The sequence below is a fragment of the Sphaerodactylus townsendi genome, linkage group LG04 (genome assembly GCF_021028975.2).
Source record: "Sphaerodactylus townsendi isolate TG3544 linkage group LG04, MPM_Stown_v2.3, whole genome shotgun sequence".
Taxonomy (NCBI): Eukaryota; Metazoa; Chordata; class Lepidosauria; order Squamata; family Sphaerodactylidae; genus Sphaerodactylus; species Sphaerodactylus townsendi.
The window spans coordinates 27,406,863-27,429,161 of record NC_059428.1 but is presented as its reverse complement, the minus strand read 5'-3'; the positions used below and the strand labels follow the sequence as shown (position 1 = coordinate 27,429,161).

Genomic DNA, 22,299 nt, shown 5'->3' with positions numbered 1-22,299 from the left:
GGCCAGGGAGCTAAAAGTGCAGAAAACAATATTAGCCGTTCTGCACAGCTTGAGCCTTACTCGGGGATAAATCCTACTGACTCCAGCGGGACTTACTCCCAAGTAAATGTGCATGCATACCTTAAAAGTTTTATCTGCAAAGAATGTTTCTGCCCGCCCTTGCCTCTTTTTCCACGCAGTCGTCCACCCATCCAAAAACCCACTAACCCACGTGACCCCGAGCCTCGTTCCCACACACACCTTCCAACCTTCTCTCACCCCCCACCCCTTACCCGCTCAAGGGAAGCCGCTTCACCTCGCCGGAACGCGCATGCTTGGGTGCCCAACGCGCATGCCCGCTGCGAAAACGGAGGCGCCAACGGCTCTGATAGGGAGGAAAATCCGAACGGCCGCCGCCATATTGCCGACCTGTCAGCAGACGCGGCGCTGCCGTCTCGGCGTGTCTCCTGCGGCGGGATCCCCAGCGAGCCCTCAGGGGAGGAGGCGGAGGAAGCGTCGGAGCGGCCCCGCAGCGCCTCCTGGCCGGCTGCGGTGGGCGGGCGGGCGAGCGGGCGAGCGGGCCTCCCTTCCACTCGGCCCGAGCGAACTCGAGAGCGGCGGCGACCGACGGGAGTTCGACGGCGCAGCCCCTGCCAGGTGAGGGGGAGAGCGACGCCGGGGACGCAGCGCCTCACAGGCTGCCAGCCAGGCCGCGGCTCGCCCATTCCCACGGGTGGAGAAAGGCTCCGCAAAGAGGGCGAGCGACTCGTGGGGCTGCAGCATTTGCCGAGGGGGGAAAGAAACGGGTCTCTTGGTTGCGCCTATTCCGGCTCTGCCAGTCTTCTCTCTCTCTCTCTCCTTCCCACCCACAGCAAGGTGCTGCTTTCCAGGTGGGTGGCCGAGTTGGTCTGCAGCTGAAGTAGGGGGCGGGGGGGGGGGCTTTAAAAGCAACACGCCTAGATAACTTATTCCCTGCATCTGATGGAGAAATGCACGTGGTTGGATTAATGCTCGGTATTATTCTGGGCCTGGACTCCTGTTTATTTTTCTCTTTCCTGTTGCTTTCCCTTCTCTCTCCCTCCCCCCTTCTCGCCAACTTTCCGAGGCAGAAATATTAATGAATGAAAATATATGCCTAAAACACTTTTGCTTGCTCTTCGCCAAAGAAGGGCAATTACAGGACAGATAAGAGCTAGTGTGGTGGGATTAATGCTCTGTACTGTTCTGTTGCTTTACCTCTCTTTTCTGGCCTCCCCCCCTCACTTTCCCCCCAAGTCTCTGAGGCAGAAATATTAATTAATGAGAATGGATAGTCCTCAAAGAACGTGCCGAACTCTTCCCCAAAGGAGAGCAATAAGATGCAGATCAGAGGTAGTGTGATGCAAGTTGTCGGGCTAATAGGATCTAGGGGGCAATGGGTCAAGACAAGTCCCCACTCTGCCATGAAGCATGCTGGGTGAACTTGAGCCAGTCGCACTCATTTTAACCTCCTGCACAGAGTTGTTAAGGTGAAAGGGGGGGGGGGTGCTGCCCTAAGCATTTTGGAGGGAGAGATTTGGAAATGGGCGAGGTAGACTGTTTTTAAGGAGGCAGGTGCGACACGGTGGCTGAGAGTGAGCGACAAGCTGGGAAGCTCTTAATTCAAATTTAGTGTTTGCCATAGACACCCCACCCTTAGGGATGTCTCAAGCTGAGCACCTCCTCCTCCAGTGTGGGGCTTTTGTTGGACTTACTGGAAAAAAAAGACCTGTATACTACTGTTCCACTGCACAAAACTTAAATGATTCTTCCTCCAATGGAAGAACTTTTATGGTGGAGGAAGACTTCTTGAGTTTAAGGTAGGGTATGACTCTTCTGTGGGCATGCTGGTAAAATGATATTATTTGTGTATTGTCGAAGGCTTTCACTGTCGGAATCATAAGGATGTTGTGTGTTTTCTGGATTGTATGGCCGTGTTCCAGTAGCATTTTCTCCTGATGTTTTGCCTGCATCTGTGGCTGGCATTTCTAATTCCAGCCACAGATGCAGGCAAAATGGCAGGAGAAAATGCTACTGGAACACGGCCATACAACCTGGAAAACCTATGACATCCTAGATATTATTTGTGTTAAAAAATGGCACCACCCTTTGCTGTCCATCCCGTCTTACATCTCTTTGGTGCAAAAGCAGTCCTCTCAGGCTGTTCTCCTACTGCATTTTTAAAAATCACTGGTCCTAGCAAAAACTGGGAATTTGTTCTTAAAAAGTGTGCATGCTGATTTGGAAGTAAATTCCACTCTACATAGTCAGGAAAAGGAGGCAGAGCTGTTATTCTAAGCACACATACTGAGGATTAAGTTCTGTCAAACTCTGAAAGATCTGCTTTTAAGTAAACATGCAACAGCGGAGTCTTACATGCCAGTTCTACAACAATGCCAATTCTACTGGAATTATGTGGGAAATTGCTTCAAAGTTAATTAGGCTCAGCATCTTCTCAGACAGTAAATAAAATAGTTATTTTCTCACTCTTCCTCTTTATGGAGTCAAATTAATGGATGTTAATGCTGTAAGGTGTGGGTGAAGGGCTGAACTAAAACCCTGGAGTTGGCGCAGCTACTTCTTGCAAATGGGGAGAACTACATTGTTAACACATTCCTGGTGTCAGCAGCTGCCAAAAATCTACCAGCCTTGTGTTCTTCATGACCTCTGCAGTAGCATTGAGGATGGTGGTGGGGCAGAGAGGATTGTCCAAAGAAGCTGCTGGCAATGGATGGAAACATCAACTGCCAGCATAGTGGGATCAGAAATTATTTTCCAGACACTCTGTGACTGCCTCTATTGCTCTGGTGATTTCCTTCTGTTTCAGAGTGTATGTGAAATTGGGACGGTGGGGAAAAAGTCCTTGGGGCTGAAATGTCTCACAGTAGCACACAGACTAGAAAATTGTCAAGTATTACAATGGAGGTGACTAGCAATCTGTTTCGGGGTAGGTGTCTTGTTTTTGACAAGCAACACAAACCAGTTCTGCAGAATCTTTATCATAGACTGAATTATATCCCCTAATGTCCTTGTGTACTTTTATACTGGCCACGTGTTCATGATGAAAGGACCCATAGTGGACAAATGATGAATGACCTCATATACTCAAAATAATCTGATGCTGTCTGTTGTTGAAAACAAATCTGCATTTTAGTTTGTGTTTATATTGATTTACATAAGGAACATAAAAGCTCTATTGTGAATTATTTGGATCAATACTGTATGCAAGTGTTAAAGAGCGATAAGTTTCTGAAGGATGCAGTCTATTGAGTACAATTTAGAGCGTATTATGTAAACCTAAGAATGGGACGTTAGTAAATTTCAGAATTAAGGTTTTAAAACTTAAGTTGTAGTGTTTAAAAAAATCTTACTGGCTTTAAATAAACCTGTATGTGTAGGATTATGGCATTTAAATCTAGAATTCTCTGTTGTCAATAAGAAAGCTTTGCTGGATCAGACCACAGGTCTATGCAATATCCTGCTGCCATCCCTGGCCAGGCGAGTACAAGCATGACATACCCATTTCCCCATTGCCCCCCCCTCCTAAATGATGTGTAAAGTTCCATTTAGGTATCCAGGCTAATAGCTATTGATGGACATATTCTCCATGCCTTTGTCCAGTCTCCATTTAAAGCTGTCACTGTATCTTGTGGCTACAGATTCTGTAAGCTAATTACTCATGGTGTAAAAAAGTAATTATTTTGTCCTGAATGTACTCCTAATCAATTCAGTTAAGTGGCACTGAGTTCTAGGGTTATGAAACAGGACAAAAATATTTTCCTGTGGATGCCATGCATAATTTTATGTATCTTCCATGTGTATCCCTCCTGTTTCCTTATTTGTTTCTCTTTGAAACTAGCAGCCCAAACCAGAGCTTTGGTGGCCCGAGATGGTGCAGCTATGGTGCTGCACTGGCTCCAGAGGGCTCTCCAGTGGCACGAGGAGGGAGGAAAACTCAAAAAATCCCCCTTCTGCTGGAAAGCATCCCATAGGGCTCAATAGACTTACATCACCTGAAAGGCTGGCAGAGGCGGAGCAAGGGAAAACTGCGCTTGGGGCACATCTGTGCCCCTGCCGCAGCGTTGCCCGCCCCCAGCCACCCCTCGACCCTGCCTCTGCCGCTGCTCCGCCTGGGGCATTGCGCCCCCCCTGTCCTGTGGGCACTGCGCCACTGAAGGCTGGCATAAATCCAAAGCCTGGGCCACTGCGCACTTCCCCACAAACCCAGGGTGGAAGTCGACTAACAGCAGTTCCACCCCCAGGAAAGCCCCCGCTGCACCGATGGCACTGGTGGCAGTGTGGGATTGCTGACAGGGCACGCAGGACCCCATCCAGAGAGGCATGGCAGCTGCCCACTGGCATGTTTCTCCTCTAGGATAAGTCTCCCAGGGAGGGCAAATCCACTGGCCCCTGTGCCATGGGATGATTTGTCCCTGCCCCCCATCTGGATTGGGTCATAGAACTCTCCAAACAGTTTCTCTTAAGGAAGCTGCTCAAGAACTTTAATTGTTTTATAAACCTGTTTCTGTTTGTTTTCCAGGGCTACTACTGCCAGTTGTAGTTACTTATTTTGAAAAGGCTGTCTTTTATTCTCATTCCTTTTTAATCCTAAAATTTCAGGTTTTTTCCAACTGTCATTTTTTAAATGGTGAAAACCGTTTCAGTGACTTCAGAATTTCCAAGGAATGTTGCTGCTAGAAGTTTTATGTCTTGACTGTGGCTGTAGTTTTACAATTGCAAAGTGTTTTGACTAGGGAAAAGACAGTCAGTTGCCATTAGGATTTGGGGATATCTGATAGTGGAGTGGCTTGCAGTTTTTAGCATTATTAAGTACTTCAAGAAAGCAGAGGCTGTTATCTTTTATATCTACGTGCAGACTTGAAGGTGAAGTAGCTGTGTCTGTGTAGCATAGATTGGCATTCCCTAATTGTTAGATGACAATCCAAGGACTTGTTCCAGCTGCGCATGTGACTGAGGATGGAAAAAGCATTGGCTTCAGTGGACATTTAGACTTGTGAAAGTAGGTTTTTCTAAAGCTGCTGTCCAAAATTATTAGGAGAAGCTGCTGGTGGTAAACTTAATCCTAACTCTCTAGCTGACAAAGCAAGCACAGTGTATAACAGACTTCCCTCTGTGATACACCTCTGAAGATACCAGCCACAGATGCAGGCAAAACGTTAGGAACAAGATCCACCAGACCACGGCCACACAACCCGGAAAACCCACCACAACCAGTTGAATCCGGCCATGAAAGCCTTCGACAATACATAAAGCAAGCATTGCTTTCTTGCCCAACTGTGATGATTTACTGTGCAGTCTGCCTTTAAGATCTGTTCCAGTTTGGGACCTCTGCCATCTTGTATCCCAGCCTTACATTAGCCAAAGAAACAGTGTACCATGATTCATGAGTCACTGTGTTAGGTATGAAAGCACCAATTGTGACTATCAAATAGCTTGTTAATTACAGATTAAAACACTTTAAAGTGAAACTGGAAACTGGATTCTATTATAATTTTGTTTGTTTTCTTCCCCACCCCTTTACCTTCATTTCTGCAAATGGTCCTGAGCGAAGGGTGGACCCAAATTACCTTTGAGAATTCAACTAAAACCTTTAGGAGGCATTTGTAAGCTTTTTTTTTTATCATAACAGGGCTAGTGGGGTGGAGAAAAGTATAGTGTGAGGTTAGTCACTGACAATGGAGTGTCTTTGGGGAGGTAATCTTACCATAGCATGCCTGGAGTGTTTGTGTTCCTTGCTCACTAGAGTGAGGGGGGGGGGGTGTTGTGACCACTAGCTGAAATGTGTTGACTCATCTAACACAAGCCTTTTCTGCACGACCCAAAAACAGAGCCCTAGGGATGGTAAAAACACCGTCCCTGGGGCGCTGTTCGCACAGCTCACCCCCCCCCCCAACGGCGCGAAAACGCTGCTTTCAAAACACTCTCCATGAGCATGTTTTTTGAAAAGCTGTGTCTTCCTGCCAGCGCCATGCGAAAGGCACCGGCGTGAGAACACCGCTTTCAGGCGCTGGCTGTTTGCGTGTGTTTACCTTGTCTTCTCTCTAAGGCTCCAGAGAGAGGAGTGACACGCCTATGCTGCCCTACGACCCCCGTGGTGTTGGAAACTTTAATTGCATGGTTAGAGTGAAGAGTGTTGTGTACATTCCATTTCTAAGTCACATTTGATTTGAGTAGAATCCCTTTAATTTATTCTGAAGTGAATATTCCTAGGATCACAACATAAATTATTGAAAAAATGACTTGGTTGGCTGTTCTTTTCCCATAGAACATCTGTTTGAAGAGTTGTAAGAGCAGCTTTGTTTCTCTGCTCTTTCAGAATCCTACAAAAGTGCTTGACAGTGCACACAGGAGGCAAATTAATGTCACATCTCACTTATGCTTGTGTAGCTTAACCAGGTATATAAATGCCACTTAACTATGTAACTTCTGTATTTTTTATATTCTGTACCTTTTCTCTCTTAAAATATATTCACATTGTAGATGACAGATACAGAAACGTACAACTAAGCTTACTGTTCTGCATATGGGCAGTTTATCTAATGTGTGTCTGTAATTTATACTGTGTTGGCCACAGAAGTTGATTCAGAGGAAAACTATAGAATGAGTACAATTCAGATGTATCCTTTTCAATATGCACTGTTTTCCATTAATGTATGTTTAAAAGGCTGGAAGATACTTCATCTGATTTCTGTTCTGATTATAAAATGTTGCCTTACAATTCCTTTGTGAACATTCATAGTTACTGGAAAAATTAGAGACTTGGCACATAGGTGTGTGCACATATATATATATAGAGTAAATCCTATCAAAATTAGTTGGCCCTTCTTCCAGGTGAGAATGTTATTGGGAGGATGTAAGTATTTTCCTTGTTGGTGAATAAAACCAAATGATTTAATGATCTCACAAAATTAACTACTGCAATGCCTTGCTCTTGAATGTTGGAAATTGTGGATAGTGTAAAATTCTGTTCCCTTGATCCTGTCGTGGTAGTGGGGTGGTAGAACTTGCATACAACCTCCTCCTGCCCCAGCTGTGTTAGATCTCAGGAGCCCTAATCTAACTTTCATATGTAGTGTGGACCAGTGCCATAATGTTATACTTTTGACTTGATCTGTGATATACTTTCTAAAGATCTGGATATCACATTTTCTATAGGGATCAGAGTGACACCTGTGTTTTTGGCCATGCCAGTAATGACCCCATAGTAATTATAAACTTGGCAAGCTGCCTTTGTTTATATACTCTCTCTTCCCCTAGATTTAGTAGTGATTTCCTTGCAGACATTTAAACTGAAATTCAAGCTGATCTAAAGGGATGTCCAAATGGGATTCACTGTCATTGCTTCTCAAGTAAATGAAATATCCTGTTTGAATGCCCAGGGTGTACTACATAAAGTATGGTTAAAAGTTATGGAAATGTGGCGTACAGAGTTATTGTATGGAACCCTGGAAAGGTCTGGAAATGTGGTATACTGTGGTGTACAGAGTTACTTAGTTAATGAATGTAGAATCACAAAGTCAGAGTTGGAAGAGGCTTTTCAGGCCACCTAGTCCAGGGGTCTGCAACTTGCGGCTCTCCAGATGTTCATAGACTACAAATCCTATCAGCCCCTGCCAGCGTGGCCAATTGGCCACGCTGGCAGGGGCTGATGGGAATTGTAGTCCATGAACATTTGGAGAGCCGCAGGTTGCAGACCCCTGACCCTAGTCCAACCTACTGCTGAATGCAGGCTCAGCCTAAAGCATCTCTGGCAAGCTGCTTCTTGAAGATGCCAGTGAGGGAGAGCTCACCATCTGCCTGGGCATCCAGTTCCACTGCTGAACCGCTCTTCCTGCAAATCCCCCCTCACAAAATATCCAGCCCATAACATTTCCACCTGTAATTTATACCCATTATTGTGAGTCTCGTTCTTTAGCCAACAGGAACAGCTTCCTGCCATCCTCTAAGTGACAGCCTTTCAAATACTTAATGAGAGATGTCATAGCCCCCCCCCCCCCCAATTCCTCTTCTCTAGACTGAATATTCCTAAGTCCCTCAACCTTTCCTTGTTGGTATTGGTCTCCAAACCCCTGATAATCACCATTGTTTTCTTTTGCATCTGCTCCATTCCTCCACATCCTTTTTGAAGTTAAGCCTTCAGAACTGTACACAGTATTCCAGGTCCAATGCGATATGCATTAATTTGTTATTCCCTGTTATACACACAAGATTTCTCCCCCCCCCCATTTTTTGCTGCTGCACCACACTGACTGCTCATAATTAGCTTACAGTGACTTGTACCCTAAGATCTTGTTCACATACTGTTGACCAGAATTTATCTGAAAATACCACTTTTGTGTTACCCAACACAATTACATTATGTTCAGTCCTGCATATTTAAAATTCAGTGTTTTGAGGGCGGGGTGGGGGGAATAACTTTTCAGTTTCTTCTGTCAGAGCACTGTTTGGAAGAAGTCAGTTTGTGTTGATAAAACGACTTCCTTTTTTTGTAATTCTTTACACCTCTAGTTAAATATAAACATAATATCTTCGATGTGTCATAGTTTTATCTATATTTTGATAATTGTATCTTGATAAACGTTGTGTATGTCTCTTTATCTAAAGATATACTTTAAGCTTCAGCTATCTCTGGATAAGGGATTCAGATATGTTTAGGTAGCATTACAGAAAATGGTTGGGGGGAAGAGGAGTGGGGTAATTGCTGGCATTTAAGTTAGCTCACCCAATACCACAGGGGGATTTTGTAAAGACTGAGCAGGGTAGAAATAAAGTAGATTGCTACTGTTGAGGCTTTTCCTCGTATTAACATTTCAGACGGATGTGCATAATCTGGATAGAATCTGAAGGACATCAAATCGCCAGAGATCTTGAGAAAAAGTTACGTGATTAAAGACGTGATAGTTTGTGTTCAAATCCCTGAAGAAGGAAATTGATCAATAATTCTTTACTACTGTGGACAGGTCTCAGAGGTTGCCAAAATGTTGGCTTGAGTGCAGAAAAAGCTGCTGAATTTGTAAAGAGTGCTAAGGTATTATGCCCCCCCCTTTCCTGGTTCTTTACAATTGCCTGAGGGTGTGGTTGAATCTCTTCTTAACGCATGTTCACTGATAAACAAGTATGGTTGGATTCCTTCAGTGTAATCAATCCCTAAAGCGGGCAGATTTTGACTTTCCTCTATATAATCAAGGATTTCTGTTGCACATCTGGGATGGGGACCTGCTATGATTTGGTTGCTAGAGCACCATGGATCTTACTGGGTGGCCTGAGGCGACTCACTTGAACTAAATTACCTCACAGATTGTTGTGATGATAAAATGGAGGGTAGAGCACATTGCTTTGAGCTCTTTGGAGGAAAGAAGGTGGATTTTTTTTAAAGTGGAAAAGAAATAGGAGCAGAAATTATTTCAAGAAAATGGCTGACAATCCATGAAATCATAGTGATCCCACAACTGTTTGGGTACCAAAACAAGAAGACTTTAAGTTTTTAATACTGTTTGCATTTTTGCAGACATTATCTTGGAATCTACAAATCTGTTGGTCAGTTTTTCTATGCTATAAACTAAATAACCAAATTGTCCAGTCCATTGCGCGTAGAAGAGATTGTGACGTTACGGTAGAATGTAATGTTGGCAAAGCAACGTTGGATATAGTTTGGATACAGATGTATTTAATTGTGATGCACTAATTTGGTCTGGAGACTGGTTCCCATGGCTTGAATCCTAGGAAGGAAAGGAGGTGAGACGGTTATCTGTGTTACTTGCCCGTAAGCCCCACAGATAGCAGAATGCTTACTGTATTGTCGAAGGCTTTCACGGCCAGAATCACTAGGATGTTGTGGGTTTTCTGTGTTGTTTGGCTGTGTTCCAGTAGTATTTTTCTCCTGCATCTTGCAGGCGAAACGTCAGGAGAAAATACTACTGGAACACGGCCATGCAGCCCAGAAAACCCACAACATCCTAGAATGCTTTCTGTTTTCTTTAAAAGATAATGGGGATTTCTTGGTACTTAAAGTTCTTTTAGTATTGCAAATAGAATTGCACTGCAATATTCTAGTGGCCCTGCAATGTTTATCTTTTATACAGAGGTACTTATGACAAAAATGTTTTTTTAAGTGGTCAGTGCTTGGAAGAAAGATTAGGAAGCCAAGTAGTTAGCTGTACAATCTAGTCTTTATTATGCATTTCCAGTTCAGAGCCTTTGTATTTTACTTTGCACTTCCTTCAGCAAGCTTAAGGTGGCACAAATGGCTCTCCTTTATCCTCACAACAGCCCTGTGAGGTAGGTTAAGCTAAGAGCCAGCATGGTGTAGTAGTTAAGAGCAGGTGCACTCTAATCTGGAGAACCGGGTTTGATTCCCCGCTCTGCCACCTGAGCTGTGGAGGCTTATCTGGTGAACCAGATTACTTGTGCACTCCCAACACATTCCAGCTGGGTGACCTAGTCATAGTTCTTTGGAGCTCTCACACCCACCTCACAGGGTGTTTTTTGTGGGGGGAAGGGAAAGGAGATTGTAAGCCCCTTTGAATCTCCTTGCAGGAGAGAAACGGGGGATATAAATCCAAACTCTTCTTCTATTAAGAACAGCAGCCTCTAATCTGGAGAACTGGATTTGATTTCCTACTTCTCCACATGAGTGGGGAACTCTGAGTTTGTTTTCCTCGCTGCTCCAGAAGAAGCCTGCTTGTGATTTTGGGCTAGTCACAGTTCTCTCCCAACTCTCTCACCTTCACCTACCTCACAAGGTGTCCATTATGGGGAAGGGAAGGGGAAAGCGATTGTAAGCATGGTATAAAAATCAACTCTTTTTCTAAGAGTGAGTGACTGGCCCAATATCTGGGAGTGACCTTCATGCCTAAGTGACTAATTCGATACTTGTTTCTCTGGTTCTCCTCTCACTACATCAATCTGAGCAGGAAAATAATGTACATATTTCTGTAATAATTTGGTTGGATCTGGCAACATGTGAGCAGTTCCACTTGCGCAAGCAGGAACCCAGTGGCTACAGCGTTGTGTGGCACTTCAGAATCTGTGCTGTTTTGTGTATAAATGTGTGTGTTGAGCAAGAGGTGGTTCACCTGACCATTTAATTTTGAAAATATCAGAAGAAATACCTTGTAGTATATCTTGAGTACATGAAAAAGATAGTAGTATGTCTTGTGTGCATGGAAAAGATACTGAAGATACAGTGGGTTTAACTTTATTGCAAGCAGATAATAAGAAATAATTTTAGTGCTTGCACAAACTCATACCTACTACATGAAAATAATGGAGCTCTGTCAGGTACATTAGACAGTTATAGTATATGTTGGTTTATTAGTGGGATGTGAGTGCCAGGTAGTTATAAACTACAAGGGGACATGCAACAAGCCTTGAACACCTGAAAGGAAAGATGTCAGACAACTATCGCAAGTAAAAACAGTCATTTCTCTACTTGTGTCTTGACAGAAAACTACAATAAATGATTTGAAAGAATAAGAAGCACAGAAGAGAGGGAAAGATGCCGAAACCAGTAAGTAAACCACTTGTTACCTTTCTAGAACCTGAGAGGCTTTCAGTTGTCTGTGATCTGGTGGCAGAGATTTTGTGGCTGGGTCTCCTTTTATTGTCCTGAATAAATATGCCATCACACGTAGGAAATGCCAGAGGAAGGTTGAGCATGTAAGGAACACTGCATCAAGGCTCATAGGAACCTCAGGAGCAGGTGTCAGAAATGGGTAGCCCAGTTGTCCAGCCCCCATGTGTGAAGTTACTTCCACTTTTAGTTCAATGGGGGTGGGGGATACACTGGGGGGTGGGGGTGGGGGCTGGACAACTGGGCTACCCATTTCTGACACCTGCTCCTGAGGAGGTGTATATACCTCCTATATACCAGTGATGGCGAACCTTTTTGAGACCGAGTGCCCAAATTGCAACCCAAAACCCACTTATTTATCACAAAGTGCCAACATAGCAATTTAACCTGAATACTGAGGTGTTAGTTTAGAAAAAACGGTTGGCTCCGAGGTGTGCGTTATTCAGGAGTAAGCTTGGTAGTAGTCGGTGGCTTTGCTTTGAAGCAACCGTGCAACTCTTCCCACGGGTAAATCAAGACCCTAGGAGGGTTTGCTCAGAAACAAGTCCCATTACCAGCAACCGAGCTTACTCCCAGGTAAAAGATTGCACTTTAGTTCTTCGCATGAAAATCAGTGGGGTTTAACAGCGCTTAACAGGGTTATCTACACTGCTTCCCCCAAACTAGATCTTAGGTTTAATGCTAATAATCGAGCCCAGTGGCCCAGGCCAGCCTAGATGTGGGGAGGGGCAACTGTTTGTTCGTGCCCACAGAGAGGGCTCTGAGTGCCACCTCTGGCACCCGTGCCATAGGTTCGCCATCACTGCTATATACAATGGGGGTGGGGGATACACTGTGTGTTTCCACATAAGGGGACAGTTATACTTCTCCTGGGCTGGAATGGTGAAGGGAGGAAGCACAACTCATTTACCTTTCTTTCTTTTTCTGTGAAAGATTTGAAGTATTATGAGAGGCATTTATTGACTGAGGGGTGGAGATCCTATTGTTACCACTATTATGGAGTTCTACAGAGTACAGGGTGACATTTCCCTGCCCTAGGGAGTTTATGATCTGAAACAAGACTTGCTAAACCTTGGGAAAGTTTGCTAATCTCCGTAGGGAACAGGTGGTGGGTGATCTTTTTTAGTAATTTCTTGGGGGGGAGGCCTGCAAAGAGTAAAGAGCAACATTTTCCAGCTCGCTATGGTGGGGTTTACTGAATTCTATAGGCAGTATAAAATTGAGGAGGATGTCAGGATTTTCCTGAGGGGAGTGCAAAGTTAGCCTTTTTTTCAGGTTTGATTATCCCTAGATGCTCCTTAGCACTTGAAGGATGAAAACAAATAGTCCCCTTCTTCCATAGCTCCTCAGACTGTTCTGCCTTCACATTGTCTAATTTCTAGTTTTTGTATTCACATAAATACACACATGGAAGTCTGTCTCAAGCTGGAACCAGTGGCCTTGGATTACCCAGTCTGACTGCTGCAACTATAAATTCTATATATTTGAAAGGCAGCTGAATAATGTTATTGTCTGGATGTATAAAGACCCTTTGTTCTCATCTATAGAAATACAGAGGTCCTGCTGTCAGGGAGTGAGGGCCATCTTGTTTCGTTTCCCTTATTTGAGTGCATGCTCAAAAGTAATGAGCTACTGTATGGGCCTGGCATTGACTACAGTTGCACCCTTCCCTCAGAGAGACATGCGTTGAACTTGATTTAACAGGTGATGAATGGTTCTTGATTTAACAGGTGATGAATAGGGGAAGATTCCTATTTTTAATGACCAGGGTTTATTCAACAGCAGTGCTTCTGTGAGAGGACAATGGAATCTGCAGTTTTTATAACCATAAATGGCCGATGATACAAGACTTCACGGGGCCTGGGTGTTTGCATACAATTAGTCCTTATCTGTTTTTCTGCTTGCATCAAGTACTTATATGTTCCATATTCAGTATCACATTTAGCTCTTGTTGTTTTACCTTAGAGGGTTGTGAGGCACTTCAGAAGTTCAGGTGTTGCGCTTCTAGAGATCTTTGCATTGATGGACAATAAATGGAAGAACTTTAGGGGACAGATCTCAAACCTTTCTTTATTAGAAGGCTGAATGAACATGTGTGCTAATTACTGATTTGTGTTTCAGGTTAGATCTAAAATAACTTGTTCTAGCTTCAGTGCCATAGGAACTTTGTCACCAGACCAGTATAATTTGGAAAATGTACACTTTGCCTCTAAATAGACCCTGGTCATCAGTATTTGCAGTTGCTAAAGATTATGCCTTACATCTTCAGTTAATGTCAGATGCCCCAGTTTGATAGGGTTTGCCCTTCAGTTAAGGCTCTCACCTAGATCTGAGAAGAAAATTCTTATTGTAACAGCCAGTGGCATAAATTTGCCTTGATCAAGAAAAGGTTGCTGAGCCTCTTTAATGCCTCTCATATGTGGAATGTTAAGAATTGTGACTCTTAAAATGGGCCTGTTCCCCTGCAGCGTTGGGGTTGTCTGATTTGTTTTGGTACAGAGAGGATTTGGGGCCATTGTCAAGAGAAAAGCCACCTGGAGGGAATTTTATGGCTTAGTTTATTGGCTCTCTGCAAATGTTAGCCATCCCACACAGTGGGATGAAGGGCCTATTATCAGGCCTGTTCATTAGCTCACACTTTTCAGCTGTGAATCTGGTCTAGGGGAGGAAAGTTCCATGGACATGTCCCAATGTTTGGTTGAGGAGGTCAGGTGGGTATGGTCAGCTTTTTTCTATAAATGTAACTGGAGAGAAGAATCCTTATCCCATTACTTTGCCTCCTACCCCTCCTTGCTGCCATGAAGATGCTTGTATTGTGGTTTGGAAACTTTTTGCCTTAAGCACCATCTGTGCTGTGTTAGGACACCAGTAAGTATGAGAGCTAGTCAGCTTTGTTATTGTGAAGTATTTCGCTGCCACTGTGCTGTATTCCTTGTTTTAATATCTTCTTTAAATTTCTTCCACAAAGACTTTTCTTGCTTTGTGATGTGTATCAATCAGGGAGATACTGGACCCAAACCCAGGTAAACCTGGTTGTGCTGCTGTACCAAGGCAGGACCAGCCTTGACAGCAGCGCATCTCTGGTGATCACTGGAAAGCTGTTTTCATGGCATCTCACTTCTCTTCTCTTGCTTTGTTAGATGGATATATGTATACATTTATACAGCATGCTTTCCTCGAAGCTAACAGTTTGCCATGATTTAAAGTAGAATGGCTTGGTTGGTTATCTGATGCCCTAATGTATTTGTATGGAATATGTCTGTATTTTTAAAAAAGTGCTGCTGAATGTACAAGATTATTTTTTATTTTACAGTAATAGATGAGTGTGTTTAAAATTGAATGAGGTGTGTGAACAAATGTCTTAATTCTTGAGTTTCACCTGGGATATTATGTAGAACATATAAAACACACAGTACGCAGCAGAAGATGCTCGAAGTATTTTGTCCACTGTTGTAATGTAGATAGACAATCAGCAACCCAACTATTAAAATCAAACTCTTTGCTTTAGTAAGGCATTCATTTACAAATACGAAGTTTCTTGTACATATTAGAATATTATCAATGAACGCTTACTGTAAGCATTGCAATTAATGTAAGCCAGCAATTAAATGCAGCTCTTAAGGTACTTCTTGTATTGCCAGCTTTGAAGATGAAACAGTGTGATAAAATTAATTTTACTGTACACTTGCTTAACAATGTGACTACATTGCTATTAAAGTAAATTGTATGGGTTTTTTCCCCAAGTATATAAAACTTTATGCTGTGACAGGTCTTAGTGCAGATATATCTCCACTTCATTGGGGAATTATTTTTGTCACTTCAGCATTGCACTAAAAGCCTATCAAAAATTAACTCCATAGCCAGCAACTATGATAAGATACACTTATCAAGACTCTTGAAGGGTATCCATTTAAAATATTTCTATCCCACTTCTTGGACTCAAGGTGAGAACGATGCAGCAACCTGATTGACATTTTACAAGTGTACAGATTTAAAAGCATTCAGACTTACAGCGCAAGACTGAAAACAGAACAACTCAGTCTCTACCACATGCTGTCTGGAATAAGACTTGCTTACATGTCTGGCTGAATTGAACAAGTGGAAATGCCCCTTCACCCTCTCTGGCAGGTTACTGAAAAGGACTGACTGGGCCCACCATGGAAAAGGCCTGTGATCTCACTTTGTAAGCAGTCCTAAGAAAGGCCTCTTAAGGAGGAAGTGGTCTGAAGAATGTAATTGGCCCAGGGAAATACACTGAGAGATGAGGTTCATGTCTAAGGCCACTAGACTTTAAAGGGTTTTGAAGGCAGTAACCAGCACTCTGAATTGAGCCCAAGAGCCAATGAGTAGTTAGTAGAGCTGATACAGCAGTGGGGTTTAGCATTCCAGCCATCTGCTGGAACATTGCTGCATTTTGTACTGATTCAAGACTTCTTCAAAAGGCAACCACACACAGAGAGCATTTTGTAACAGTCCAGTCTGGAGTAGCATGGACTAGTGTAGCAAGAGGCCAGTTTATGAGCTAGAAGTAAGTGTAAGAAGACAGTCCTACCAAAAGTACTGATTGACTTATTCATGAACAAAGCAGGCTAAAATAGTACTGCCTCCCCCCAACCCACCCCTCTCTTAACTGGTATATATTATGGACACCTGAACCCATCTGAGGTTAAATAGTACGTTGTTTATCCTTTCTGCCTTTGTTCTGCAATATAATAATTGTGTCCTGTCAAGTCTCAACTGACTCCAGACAGTGCGGGTTTCAAGGCAAGAGGTTGCATAGCAAATAGCTTCACTAAAAAAAAAAATCCCTACCCCATGAAGCAGATGAAATTAATATGAAATTGGTTGATTGTGAAAGAGAAAATCTTCATAATTAGCAAGCTACATTATATTGCTGTCCAATAATAGACGTCTCCTATGAGGAACATGTTCTTCCTGCCCAATTGAGCAGCTTATTGGGATCACGATAGAAAATTATTTGCACACAGCTATGAAACCTACCTCCTGGGAACTTTTTAGAAGAATGGTCCTAAAATGCTGTGACTGGGATCCTAATGACTTCATGGGGAGCTCTTGCAAAGCAGGGATCCTGAGCTCCCGTGCTTCCAATGCAGCCTCACAGCAAATGTTATAAGTGACCCAGTGCAAGAAGCTGTAGTCAGGATACACCTGGGCAGGCATTCCTAAGGATTTATTTGAACCCTAGCAATAGTAGTGATGGGCACTGTGAGGCTAGCAAGCCGTTCCTGCAGTTGCTGTTTTAATAATTAGAACATAGTGACTCCTAACTGCTCTGAGAGATTCTGGAGGTAAAGGCATACCCAGCCAGTAAACCCAGCCAGTAAACTATAATGCATGCCCAGCGACTAAAATTAGTGTTTGTGTTTACTCAGTAACTTCTGCGTTGATAAATCTTGTAGATTGCCATCAGTGACAACATCCCAGAGCCAGATTGGTGACAGATGTCACGAGGAATGTAGCCAGTCGCAGGCAATGAGTGCAGACAGGCTGTGTATGTTGAATTCATTTAGTTGCCGGAGCCATTAGTGAAGAGAGCATCTTAATTACACTCGGTGCAGAACCTTCAGTTCCTTCTGAAATGCCAATGATCTGCTTTTGGTAAATGGCCTCAAACAAAGCAAGTAGAGATTCTGGACGCTTGTTTGGTGGACTGTGCAACTTGCCTCTGGGTATAATTTTTGATCTTAACTTGAGTAAATGAGTTCTACCATTTTTTTTTGTCTGCCTTTCCAAAGTCTGTATTTTGAATTGCTAGATGAGTAGAGGCAACATTCAAACAATGTGGAAATCAAAATCAGGACCTCTTCCCAACACACAGCATGACATGCAGCTGTATGTTTAAATACGAAAAACGGAAACTTAGATCCACTGATGTCGCTTGATTTCCGTTTGACCTGGCATGTGCCACGAGGCATATCCTGTGATGGGAGAAGCCATGCATAGATGATGAGTTCATTAAAACCAGCTGCTAATAAGTATATCCTTAATAAATATTTATGTTATTCATAAATACATTTTTGGTGAGGCTGAGTCATTGAGACTCCTCAGGCACTGGGTTTTGAAAAGCTGTCTATCAGAAATCAGTAGAAACTAAGGCTGTCGTACTTTGGTCACACTATGAGTCTCTGGAAAAGACAATATTGCTAGGAGAAGTGGAAAGCAGCAGGGAAAGAGGAAGACCCAACTTGAGAGGGGCCCAATGAAGGAAGCCATGATCCTCAATTGGCAAGACCTGAGCAAGGCTGTTAATTGTTTTGGAGGTAATTAATTTATGGAAGCTCCCAGAATCCAAAGCAATTTGACTGCACTTACATATACAGTCATCAGAAGCAAATCTGATTTTCGTTATTAAAAAGAACTCTTTTATCTTCTAAAATAACTTAAAAGGAAGGGCAAAATGGGCTGGTTTTTTGTATTGGTGCTGTGCCTTTTGTTCTGTGGCTGAGGTTAGCACAGGAAGAGAAGCCGAGCCGGGGCTGCTTGTGAACTATAGAAATCAACTTCAGACCTAGGAGTGTGAAGTTCTTAAAGGTGTAGTTCCTAAAATTCCCTTGCCTTAAGAGGCAGTTGCCTGCCCTAGATGAAAAGCTTCCTTGCCGCTGGCGGCTTGGTGCATGCTTGTGTGGAACGCTATATTTGCAAGCTTAGTTATTGTTCTAGTCTTCTTCTTTTGGAGATTTATGTGGAATTCTGAGGAATGCGTATTTTCCAACAGTTGATATAAATGAAATGGCATCATCTCTTGTATATAAAACATTGTATAGAATGGCCATGTAGTTGGCATTAACACTCATATTCTGCACTTTTTTTCAAAGAGTAAGGAGTCTCTTAATCATACATCACTTCATGTATATTAAACAGATTATGTTCAAATGCAAGCAGCAGATTGTTTTTCCCCTTGTAGGCTAAATATGAAAGGTGGTGGCAGTAATTTTAATATTTCTGTTCTGATATTGGAACTTTAGAGTATGTATTTTTTTGTTTTGTACAGATTAATGTAAGAGTTACCACCATGGATGCAGAGTTGGAGTTTGCCATCCAGCCCAATACAACAGGGAAACAGCTTTTTGATCAGGTAACCTTTCCCCATGTATAAACATTTCCTAATACCTTCAGTTGGGACTCATTTTTCCTGGGGTACTAAAAGTCAGGCATTTGCCTAATAAAACTTGCTTGTAGCTACCACACAGACTGTGAAAATCATAATTACTTAATTCTCTTAATGATATTTACCTTTAACCATTGCCTGCTTATTCAAATTTATGCAAGAATATCCTTTGTAAACAAACTGAGCTTTTAAGGCATAGATCAAGTCATATTATTCTAGTAATATTTAAGTTGGTCTGTGCTGATAAAAAACAGCCAGTAACATGGAACCAAGCATCGTGATTTCTGTGTAAGCGAAGAAATCCTTAGATTTGTTGCATTCCTCATCCCATTTTCCCTACAGGAGATGAAATCCTCTAAAATGCAAGAAAATTAGTGACTCTGCAGGTTGGTTGTTTGAAAAAGACCATTTGCCTGCAGTCTGGAAGTGACTGAGGCCCTCCCTGGAAGTGACTGAGGCCCTCCCTCCTCTCATAAGCTAGGACAAGAGTGAATAAATTTCTGAATGCAATATGCTATATATTGGCAAGCAGTATGAAGTGTCTGTACTTTCCAAACGTCAGGAGAGATTTTTCTGCCTTTCTCCAGGGTAGAAAGAAAGGGAAAAGGGCAGATTGGTCTTAGCTTCTGAGTGTTTTGGAAAAGAACAAGACATCTCACTGCTTTCAGAATTCTGGAGAGGCTTGGTTGATATCGGTGAGAGTTTCTTCACATCAAATTTGTGTGGAAAGTTGGTGGAACCTGTCTCTAGCTGGGTCTGAGATGCTCAGTCCAAGTTAGGAGGGGAAGTTTCGCGGTATGTATGTATGTGTCTCTTTTCCTTCTTCCACATTTAAGGAACTTACTCCGTTCTTGACTGTGTGAAGAGAAAAGTTCAGGTCCAGGCCTGGCAGTCAATCCAGTACCTTTCTAGAATGTTAGTTGTGAGGCCAGGGGATGGTGTGAACTCATGAAGATTTGGAGCCTCCAACCTCAGTTCTCATTCTGTAAGAAGTGGATCCATTCATGCTGCCCTTAACCATGAGGCCTCAGTTGAGGAGACATGCAAGGCAGCAACTTGGTTCTCCATGTTGGCCTTTGGACACTATAAACTAAATTCGTTTTGTATAGCAGATGCAGCCTTTGGGCACAGAGTTCTGCAGCATGTCGTGGAGGATGCGCAATTTGCACCCAAAGACAGGAACACTGCTTTTGGAAGTCCCAAGCTTCAAGATGCCCTCCTCTTCCTCAGAGCTAGAATGGAACCTTGGAAGCTTACCATGGGGCTTCCTTCTGCTCTGAGGTGAGGAGGGCATCTTGCCCATGTAAGGAGCAAAGAGCCAGATTGGATAAGATTTCGTCATGCTGCAGAAATTAGGAGGAGGGCAGGAATAAGGTTCAACGGCAGTGATTGCATTATTAGAAGTTATGAAGGGGAAGGAGGCTCATGGGGCTTGGGACTTATGCCACCTTTTTGGTGGTGCAAGTCCATTAAGCCCAATGGGGGCTTTCCAGCAGTGGGGAAGCTTTTTTTGTGCTTTTTGCCTCCACACACCCCTGGAAAATCCCCTTTCCAGTAGGGCGCCCAGTCCTTTCGATGGGGCTGCCCATGTTTTCTACCAGTAGAATGGAACACTCCTTCCCTTTCCTCTCAATGCAGCCTGCTGTCCTCCACAGAATGCTAGTCATGGGCAAGCAGATGCTGAGGAACAGAACTGGGGGGAGGAGTCTCCATTGGAAAGGAGGTTATTTTTAACAGAAACTTCCCCTTCCCGAGTCCACAGCCTGATGAACGAGACACAGAAATCTCTTCCTTGGTTCTCACATCCTGCCCAGTGCAGACTGAAATTACAACAGCTTTGTAAACACATCACAAACAAGCATCCCGGAATATAAGCACATCACAGATACTTGACTTTTTCTTTGCTATGTCTTGACATTTTCAGAAGGGCAGAAAAGACCTACCCAAAAAATCCCCTTCCAGCTTCCAGAAGTGCTGTGTGTTTTCGATTGCCGACTGCAGTGGGTGTAACAGCAGGCTTTGTTGGAAATACCCTACTGTTTAACTAGAAATGGATCATCTTCTTCATGCTCTTTTTTCAAACAGCTTGAAATCTTCCTGATTTGTCTCATTCTCAGACCAAAACTCCATTTAAGCTTGTTGTTCTAGGTCTGTCTTTGAGAAAACCTTCCTGTGAAATGCTCTCGTCTTAGATTTAGAAACTTGTTGCATAAATGCATATTTAGAGGTGTCGAAAATGAGCATTTATATTCTCATCTAATATCCTGACAGACTTGAAGAGTGAGCTGTGCTGAGGATCTATTTTAGAGCTCTGCTATCTTTGTTGCTGGAGAGATTGAACTTCACACTTGAAATACAACATTTCTTCTGTTTCATTGACCCCGAGTTAATCTTACCTTACACTTCCTTCTAAAGATTTTTGGCAGCTTCAGGCTTGTTCTCTGAATGCTATATTCCCTGGTTTTGAACAGAGACCTTTTAATAACTACTTGAGTTTCATTTACATCATTCAAAATCTTTAGCAGCAGAACTCTAGGGGCTGAATCCACTCCATCATTGGCACAGTGACAGTGCACAGAGGGAGCCTTGTGTTCTTTCTCTGCCCCCCTCCCTCGGCACAGACATTTGTGATGCTGGGTCATTTTAGAGAAAGAGAGGCCTATATGTGCCTCCAGTATCTCCATTCAACTTCCCTCTTCACTTGCCAAAGGAACAGGAGCTTGTGGTGAGACCATAGGTATGGTTGGGGCTGTTTTGCCCCTTTGTGTGTACTTGGGAAAACCTGCCTTTAAGAAGCAGTAAACTTTGTACCAACTTTCAACTGTCTTTAGTGTCATTGACCGACCCCCCCCCCCCCCCCCCCCCCCCGGTCCTGCTTAACTCTCAGAAAAGTACTAATTGCTCAGTGCATTCCTCATCAATGACCACTTCATAAATATAGGTAGTCAAAAAGATTTTTGAAAAGGAAAAAAATACTTTCTAACCAGAAACTTTTTTCCCCAGAATAAATGCTAAATAAGTATTCTGGGGTTTTATTAAGAAAAAAAAATTATCAGATGTAAGGAAAATTAGAAATCATGTACTACAAATACAAATAATCCTGCATTCTGCTTTAGCTTTAAAATCTGCCTTCTTACCATTGGAAGCTTTAACGTTACAGCAAGAGAAAGGCTGATTATGGTGGTGAAATCCAGGTAGTCCTATAGAAATGTCTTTCCAAATTTTGGACCTTAGGTCCAATTTCAGCACACAAATGGAGGGTTCAAGTTGCAGAACAAACCGTATACAAAAATACCACTAAACCCAAATGGAAATGAATATAGAATTGCAAGTTTTAATCTCAGACAGGAACAAACCAGAGCGTCCACAAGCAGTTGGGTATTAAATAACACTGGGAAATATATACATGTCGTAGTCAGCGATGCCGCCAAGTAATTCATATGCAATCACCACCATCTAGAGCAGGGGTGGGGAACGTCCGGTCCGCGGGCAGTATAAGGCCTGTGAGGTCATTTGGTCTGGCCCTGCCAAGGGAACCACAGGTGGGACTTGAAATTCAAACCCGGAAAAGCAGTTGCAA

The 22,299-nt window shown here is 43.1% G+C and overlaps 1 protein-coding gene across 1 annotated transcript in view; it reads left to right on the top strand.

Annotated features, from left to right (window-relative positions):
• The first annotated feature begins 378 nt into the window (after window positions 1-378).
• The window catches only part of RDX (radixin), a 40,620-nt gene continuing 18,699 nt past the window's right edge, over window positions 379-22,299 (top strand). Inside the window, exons 1-3 of the mRNA XM_048492936.1 lie at window positions 379-636; window positions 11,464-11,527; window positions 18,603-18,686. Coding sequence (XP_048348893.1) covers window positions 11,516-11,527; window positions 18,603-18,686 — 96 coding nt within the window. The 5' untranslated portion in view covers window positions 379-636; window positions 11,464-11,515. The remainder of the gene's footprint in view (window positions 637-11,463; window positions 11,528-18,602; window positions 18,687-22,299) is intronic.